This window comes from Rhinopithecus roxellana, chromosome 4, assembly GCF_007565055.1.
Source record: "Rhinopithecus roxellana isolate Shanxi Qingling chromosome 4, ASM756505v1, whole genome shotgun sequence".
Classification (NCBI taxonomy): Eukaryota; Metazoa; Chordata; class Mammalia; order Primates; family Cercopithecidae; genus Rhinopithecus; species Rhinopithecus roxellana.
This window is the reverse complement of record NC_044552.1, coordinates 30,802,749-30,811,371: the sequence shown is the minus strand read 5'-3', so window position 1 is coordinate 30,811,371 and position 8,623 is coordinate 30,802,749. Positions and strand designations below refer to the sequence as shown.

The 8,623-nt window shown below is 53.6% G+C and overlaps 1 protein-coding gene across 1 annotated transcript; it reads right to left on the bottom strand.

The window, feature by feature from the left end:
• Window positions 1-2,297: 2,297 nt before the first annotated feature.
• PIM1 (Pim-1 proto-oncogene, serine/threonine kinase) lies at window positions 2,298-7,558 on the bottom strand. The gene is made up of 6 exons (XM_030929066.1): window positions 7,057-7,558; window positions 6,832-6,938; window positions 6,679-6,729; window positions 6,219-6,585; window positions 4,551-4,727; window positions 2,298-3,785 (listed from the first exon to the last, which is right to left on the bottom strand). The coding sequence occupies exons 1-6, from the start codon at window positions 7,136-7,138 to the stop codon at window positions 3,628-3,630; spliced, it is 942 nt and encodes a 313-aa protein (XP_030784926.1). The 5' UTR covers window positions 7,139-7,558; the 3' UTR covers window positions 2,298-3,627.
• Window positions 7,559-8,623: the final 1,065 nt, after the last annotated feature.

Here is an 8,623-nt window from a genome sequence, read left to right as displayed (position 1 = left end):
ATGGGGGGCTAAGCTGAGATATGGGATCTAGTCTAAGCTTAAGGGTAGACACACACCAGAACCCAATGAGGGGTGAGGGGTAGTGTGGTCTGCACCCTCCAGCAACCTGGAGGGTGCATGTGGGCCAGTGTCCAAAGGGTGTGTGGATGCACTGAGGGTTGGGAGCATGAAGACCCCAGGGAGGGAGTATTATAACTGTGGATATTTATAAAGAAACAAGAAACCAACATTTACCAATACTTAATATATGAATTGACAATGGCACTCCAGTGTGCTTTCAAAATATCAGGATGTATCCAGGCCACACGTACAAAGTGGATTCACGGGTCTTGCCATCCAGTTTAAACTAAACTCATACAAAATGGACAAAGGGCCTATTAAACAGATCCCTGCAAAGAAACCATGGACTAAAAATACTAATTATCCAAGAATAAGCGGTAAGAAAATGGCAGAGCTAACATTTCACCTACTCCCAATATTAGCCCTTTGTCAGACACATCAGAGGGGGAAACCTTAAGTCAAACACACATTTCTACCCATCCACTGTTGTGTGTGTGTGTTTTAAGTGGGGTTACCTGTTGCCCAGGCTGGAGTGCAAGAGCGTGATCATAACTTACTGCAGCCTTGGAGCTCCTGGGTTCAAGCGATCCTCTTGCCTCAGCCTCCTGCGTAGCTAGGACTACAGATGTGTGTCCCAACGCTCAGCGAATTTTTACTTATTTTTTGTAGACCAGGTCTTATCTGGTCACTACTTTAGTATCACCACACCGATCTATATTTTTTCTATGCTGCATAATAAATTATACTATTGTTAAAGACTAGGCCGGGCGTGGTGGCTCATGCCTGTAATCCCAGCACTTCAGGAGGCCAAGGCAGGCGGATCATTTGAGGTCAGGAGTTCCAGACCAGCCTGGCCAACATGGCGAAGCCTCATATCTACTAATAAAACATTAGCTGGCGTGGTGGCGCCTACCTGTAATCCCTTCTCAGGAGACTGAGACAGGAGAATCACTTAAAACACGGCAGGCGGAGTTTACAATGAGCCTGGATTGCGCCACTGCACCCCAGTCTGGGCGACAGAGCAAGACTCCGTCTCAAAAAAAAAAGAAAGAGGCCGGGCGCAGTGGCTCAAGCCTGTAATCCCAGCACTTTGGGAGGCCGAGACGGGCGGATCACGAGGTCAGAAGATCGAGGCCATCCTGGCTAACCCGGTGAAACCCCGTCTCTACTAAAAAATACAAAAAACTAGCCGGGCAAGGTGGCGGGCGCCTGTAGTCCCAGCTACTCGGGAGACTGAGGCAGGAGAATGGCGTGAACCCGGGGAGGCGGAGCTTGCAGTGAGCCAAGATCCGGCCACTGCACTCCAGCCTGGGCGACAGCGCGAGACTCCGTCTCAAAAAAAAGAAAGAAAGAAAGAAAAATAAAGGCTGCCGAGCGCGGTGGTTCACGCCTGTAATCCTAGCACTTTGGGTGGCTCAGGGAGGTGGATCACAAGGTCAAGGATTTGAAACCAGCCTGGACAACATGGTGAAACCCAGTCTCTACTAAAATACAAAAATTAGCCAGGTGTGGCAGCAGGCGCCTGTAATCGCAGCTACTCAGGAGGCTGAGGCAGAACTGCTTGAACCTGGGAAGTGAAAGTTGCAGTGAGCTGAGATGGTGCCACTGGCAGTGGTATGCCAGTTGGTCCAGCCTGAGTGACAGACTCAGTCTCAAAAAAAAAAAAAAAAGACTCAACTTCACACTAAAGGTGAAGGAAACTTGAATCAGGAACCGAGAGTAATATATGCAATAGTTTTTCAATAAACTTAACATGTTTCAAGGGGACATGCTCAAAATGTTTCACTATCAGTGGGAGAAAACTGATAACTTCAGTGGTTAGTTTGGTAATAGGTATGTATTTGTTATCTCTGGATCAACCCTGTCCAATAGAACCTTCTGCAATGATGTCTTATGTGAGGTGGCCACTAGCCACAAATGGCTATTGAACACTTGAAAATTGTCACCATGTATCCTATTTGCATAGCTTTAAAATTTTAATTTGGAAAAGGTTATTTTATTAGGCCCCCCCATGCCAGATATTGCCCAAATCTTGATAATACTGGTCCTATCCCTTGATCATACATTCGTTTCGGGAAGGTGACTACCCCAGAAATCCCAATGGTGAAGGAAGCCAGATTTAGGCTGAAAATTCCTTTCTCCTCCTACAATTCCTTACAATTCTTTGGCACTTACCAAGTGCTCAATAAAAGCAGGTTAGCAATGCCTCTGCATAGACAACGATTGGAAGCCATGAGTTAAGACAAAAGATTTTTATTCAAAAAACGCCAAGTATAAAAAAAAAAATAAGATCTCTTTTATTCCCCTGTACAGTATTTCACTCAGATAAAACCAGCAGGCTACCTGCTGCTCAAAACACAGCCCCAGAGAGGATCTGGAAGGCACACCATCCAGAACTGCTTTTCATAATTATCCTATATACACAGTCAGCAATGCCCCTCCCCACCACCCACGGAGCCGGGACCCACCTGGGTAAGTAGGTGAGGGGCCCCACAGAAGTCAGGGAGCTGCAGCACTGTCCCGCCTGAGTCCCGTCACCCCACAAACAGAGCAAGCGTCGCAGCCCTCCCCCAAAAGGTCCCCAAGTCAGAGGAGGAAAGGAGGAAAGAAAACTAGGGCAGCAGCTATGGAAGCTTGGAACAGGAAGGGAACCAAATAAATAAATAAATAAATACATAACATTGACCTCCAGGTTAGAATGCGCATCTTTCAAAACAAGAAACAAAAACAGGTAAAATAACTTAAAGGCAAAATTTCTTAAAAATTAGATCAACTACAATCTTTTTGTATACTACCATGCCAACTGTACACACATTTACAGCTTTTCTGTTGATTTGCATTGTTTGTGCATTTTGTGTGTGTGTGAGGTCTTGGCTTTGAAACAGTTAAGTAAAAACCAAAAAGGAAGACCAGTTCACTCGGAATTTTACTAAAGGAGGCAGAAAAAAGGGCAGGTGGCTCAGCGTTTGGCCCTGTAGCCTCTTCCATGGCACCTTTCATATGAAGGAGGGGGTGAGGGAGGACGGGAGAGAAAAATAGGGAACCAAACCCAGGCAGATTTTTGGAGAAGCAGCAGGTAAAAGAGGCAAGTTCAAGTATTTCTCCCAGCACAGCCGGAGTCCCCACAGAAGGCACTCAGAAGAGTCGGAAGAGGTGACAGGGACTTAAAATGGTGCTAGTCCTATCCCATCCCAACCTGTTTCCCCCCTACCTGACCCATCGCGGCATTCAGCAGAACTGATAAGGAAACAGCTCCATGGTAGGGTTCTGACCCACCCCCACCCCCCACCCCCGGGATATTTCAGAGTCCAGCCATGCTGGACACCTATGAGAAGGAGAGAGTATCTATGGGAGGAGTTGAGGCCTAGGACCCCTGGAGAGTCTCTTCCCCACTGTTGAGAGGCAGCCTCCAGGGGCCTGGGGTCTGGAATGAGTTGTAAATGTTGTTCCTGTATCAAGCACTGTGCTGCTTGGCGAGAAGTGTCACTGGTACTCGGGAAGCTGGAGACAGAAGATTCCCCTCCCTCGGGCATCTGACAGAGAGGGGAGGACCTGCCAGAAAGGCTGCTATTTGCTGGGCCCCGGCGACAGGCTGTGGAGGTGGATCTCAGCAGTTTCCTGGGGCAGGAGAACATCTTGCATCCATGGATGGTTCTGGATTTCTTCGAAGGTTGGCCTATCTGATGGTCTCAGGGCCAAGCACCATCTAATGAGATGCTGACACTCTGCAAGAAAGGAGGACAGACAGAGGTTATGAATGACTCAACTTGTTTTTACACTGCAAAGGTCTTCCCCATTTGCTTCTCAGAGGCCCACAAGTCTGGGGTCCCAAGGAGGCCAAGCACTTTCTAGAACACTGTGCTGGGTACCCTTCAATGGGAAGGTATTGACTAATATCTGGGTCCTTCAGTCTGCTTTCAGCTAAAAACAGACTCTCCTCTTAAACCTGTGGTTTTCAAACTTCAATAGTGGGGGCCTTTCCCACAACACCCACTCACCAGAAATAGGAAGGACGATGACAATAGATTTTGATGAGACACCACTGAGCATGATGAGATGATTCAACTCACCTACCAACTTACAAACATGAACACCACCCACAGTGAGGTCACTGGTACCAAAATATTTGGAAGTACTGACTTAAAAGTAGATGCTAAAAGAGCTTTTAACTTTTTACTCTTTGGCAAAACAGCCAGGAGTTATCAGGTTTCTGTTGGTACCTTTAAAAAACTTTCTGGGGAAGCCAGATTGTCTTTTCTTCTTAATAGGCTCACACATGCTGTTCCTCTGACCTCCTAAGGAAAGCTCAAGTGCAAACCATGTGATTTATGAGGCCAGCTCTCAAGTGTAAATCACTCACCTACAATTTTAAGCCAAGGGTCAGGGCATCTACTGGAGAGTGAAGTTCTCCAGAATTTCAGACTGTCGCATGAAGACTAATAGCCCCACGGAGACCAATAACCCCATGGCCAGGGGCTTCCATCAGTTACCTGAAGAGACCCTCTGCCTGAAGAAAACTTGGCCCCTGATGATCTCTTCGTCATGCTCAAAAGGAATATCTCCACACACCATATCATACAGCAGGATCCCCAGGGACCAGACTGCCGCCGACCTGCCATGGTAGCGATGGTAGCGGATCCACTCTGGAGGGCTATACACTCGGGTCCCTATGAGCCAAGGGAATAGAAAACACACTTTTAGCAAAAATAAGCACAAAGCAACTAGATAATATATATGACTTTCTTTTAAAAAAAAAAAAAAAAAATCCCTTCTCTCAGGAGCTGGGTAAATTCCATTTTTCTCCCTGGGCTAAGGAGAGTGGAGGCGCAGCTTACGGCATCTCTCCAACCCAAAGCATTACCTGCCTCTCTGCTAGCCCAAACCATAAACAAATTCTTTACAAACTGCTCCAAGAAACAAACACAGCTGGCCGCAGATCCAAAACCTGAGGCTCTGTGAGGCAGGACCGCCTGCGGAAGGATGAAGGGATGCATGTCTGCACAACCAAGAAAGGTATCCCATAGACTATCCATCCTTACGCCGCATTCACCACAGCCCAGGTGAGATTCTCATGGCCGACAGGCTCCAAGCAAGGATGCTTGCACAACATCCCAAGTCAAGGGTGCCCTTTGGGAGGCCTTCCTCCCAACCCGACGCGCGCCGGAGCAGACACCCACACCCTTTCCTCCCTAGACTGGAAAGGTAGACAGAGCTGCAGGGTTGGTTTCAGACCACGTGATTCCTGTTTACAAACTTTGGATAGTAAAAAAAATAGGAGGGGCCATGCCGCTGGTGCTCACCAGGGGGCAGCAAAGACTTGAAGGAAAAAACATGGGAGGACCCGGCCAGCCATTAACTGTTAAATACAAAAAATGCAGCCCAACCCAGCGTCCTCCAAGGGCAAATAAACATAAACCACAAGCCCGAGTCACAAGTTTTGAAAGGCTGTCGTTTGTTAGGTTAAGCCGCTCAAATGATGACCCACCCTCCGCAGCTTTGATCTCAGGCTCTCCATTCCTTCTTTTCTGAAAGAACCCGCTCCAAGCCCCTCCCTAGGATAGGTTTTCAGCCTCTCTGCGGAGACACCCAACTAATTTTCAAACCAGCGACAGATCTTATTTCACAACATTCATTCCTGACTCTCTCACCCCATAACACTAAAAAAAAAAAAAAGGCCACCAATAATAATAGTTCCTATTCCTTAACCTTCCCTAGATCAGAAAGGAGGAAAGAACTGCAGCTCTAAAACTACCATAGAGAAAACTAACTCCCTTATAAAACAAAACAAAAATTACAAAACCCGCATCAATTTCCACCTCTTCCCCCGCCCCCATCCTTTTACTGGCGGGGAAACTGGGTCAGACTTTAGAAAAATCTGGGCTACCGCCGGTTGCCCACAACCTCTTATTCATCGGGAAAGCTTGGAACTCACTGAATTCCACTTGAAGAATAAAATCATGCCAGAAACATTACAGGTTCAGCTGGCTGAAAATCCCCGGCTTTACTACGCTGGGAGGCTCTCCTGCGTCCCACCCCGGCTAGCATCGAGCCAGGCGGCCCAATGACCTTTACAAAAGGCTGGCGCGGGAGACTGGCCGAGGCCTCCGGGCTGGGCCGGGCCGAGTCACCTGGGCAGCTCCCTCCCGGGCCTGGCTCACCATCGAAATCCGTGTAGACGGTGTCCTTGAGCAGCGCCCCCGACCCGAAGTCGATGAGCTTGAGCTCGCCGCGATTGAGGTCGATGAGGATGTTTTCGTCCTTGATGTCGCGGTGGAGCACCCCGCAGTTGTGGCAGTGTCGCACGGCCTCCAGCACCTGCCAGAAGAAGCTGCGGGCCAGCTCCTCTTGCAGGGCCCCCCTTTCCGTGATAAAGTCGAAGAGATCTTGCACCGGCTCGGGTCTCTCCAGGATCAGGACGAAACTGTCGGGCCTCTCGAACCAGTCCAGGAGCCTAATGACGCCGGAGAAGCCCGAGCTCACCTTCTTCAGCAGGACCACTTCCATGGGCACTCGGGTGCCATTGGGCTGCAGGGGCGAGAGGGCCGCGTTACGGCGGGAGTCGGGGGCGCCCCTCACCCCACCCACTCATTCTGGGGGTCGCTCCTGCAGGGCACTCACCAGTTCTCCCCAGTCGGAAATCCGGTCCTTCTCCACGTGTTTGATGGCCACCTGGAAGCCCCAGAGTCTCCGTCAGGTCCCCTCGCCTGGGCTAATACACGCCCGTGCGCCCCCCGCCTGGCGCGCCCTCCCCACCGCGGGGCGCCCACTCACCGGCAAGTTGTCGGAGACGCGGATGCCTGAGTAGACCGAGCCGAAGCCGCCGCTGCCCAATAGCGGGCCCACCTGGTACTGCGACTCCAGGGGCTCCTTCTCCTTGCCTAGGAAAGGGGGAGAGGCACGGGGACTCAGTGCCGGCCCGCGAGCCGCCAGCTCCCCACCCAGGAGATCCCGCCGCCGCCCCGCATCCCCGGGCCGGAGGCGGGAGGGTGCTCTCACCCGGCGCCAGCTTGGTGGCGTGCAGGTCGTTGCAGGGCGCGGCGCGCAGGTGGGCAAGCGAGTTGATTTTGGACAAGAGCATCCCAACCTCCAGGATGACGGCGCAGGGACGGTGCCCCGAGGAGCTGCAGCAGGAGCCGGAGCCGGAGCTGTGCCGATGGCTATGCCTGGGGCTGTGGCTGTGGCTGCGGGTGGCGTTGCGGCTGTGGCTGCGGCTGGCGCGGAAGGCCGAGGGCGAGTCGGAGGACAACTGAGGGCGCTGCCGGGACTGGCGGCGGGAGGGCGCGCCAGCGGGGTCGGGCAGCGCTGAGAGCGGCGGGGTGAGCGGCTCGTGGGGCTCGTGCGGCAGCGCCGCGGGGCAGGAAGCTCGTGGCTGCTGCTGCTGCTGCTGCTGCGGGTCCCGCCGCCGCCGCCGCCGCTGCCACAGACTCCTCTCGGGCCTCCTCCGCCACCGCGGCCGCTGCAGCAGACGCCCGGCTCGCCCCGCAGCCAGGAGTAAAGGGGAGGAGCGCGCCGGCGGGGAGGGCGCGCGGGGAGGGCGCGGCGGGCGGGGACGGGGCGGGGCCTCTCCGGGAGGCCAAGGCGGGGAGTAGGGCTGCCGGGCCGGCAGAGGGAGGAGAGGGGGTGGGGAAGCGGCGGGACGGGGCGACTCCCCTCGGCCCCCGCCCCGCGCGCTCCGTGGCCGCACCCCGGCCCCGCCCCCGCCGGCGCATCTCCACCAACCAGGGGCCTACTGATCTGCATAACTCGGCGCGCCCCGCCCCCGCCCCGCCCCGCTCTCGCGGTCAGAATGGTCTCTACGCCGCCACGACGTGGCGGGAAGGAAAAGGCGCCAAAATGGAGGGGGAGGGGCGCGGGGCGTGAGGGGAGGCGGGAGCTGGGTGTAGGGCCGCGAGGGAGGAAGGATGGGGAGGGGCGTATCGATTCAAACCCAAACAATAACAAAGCCATCAAAGGCCGCCCGAGGCCGGCTCTGCGGCTCTCTGTTTCGCGGAGGTTTTTGGGTCAAGGGCTCGAGCCGGAGCATAACAAGTTGCGCGGAGACGACGGGCGTTGGTGTGTCAGGCGGGGAGGCCGGCGCGCCGGGTGTGGGACTGTGTGTGGGGATGCCGACGAGGGTGGTCTTTCTGTGTGACTCAGACCCGAGACCTCCAAGTCGGCTGGGGCGGGCTGACGTCGCGCTGTAGGCTGGGGGCGGATTCTGGGGGTTTGTGTGTTGGGGGGCGCGTCGGGGGCGAAGGATCCGCAGGACATGAGTCACGGGGGGAGTGGAGGAGTCAGGCCTGGAACATAACTGGAGGCGGGAGCCCCGCTCCTGCGGGAAAGGGATGCAGCCCTCGGTCGCTCCGGCCGGCTAGAAGCTCAGCCGCAGGATTCCCATTTTAGAAATGCAAAAAGGCACCAGCGAATCCTGATTCCTGGGAAGGGATGTGTGTCAAAGGGCCGGGTAAAGAGGAAATCACGAAGCAAATGTTGGTGTTGTGATGCCAGATGCTGTCTCAGCCCCTTCTGTGAGGGCGGAAAATTCCTCATCTAAAACGAGGGTGGGAGAGTGCGCTTGATTTAA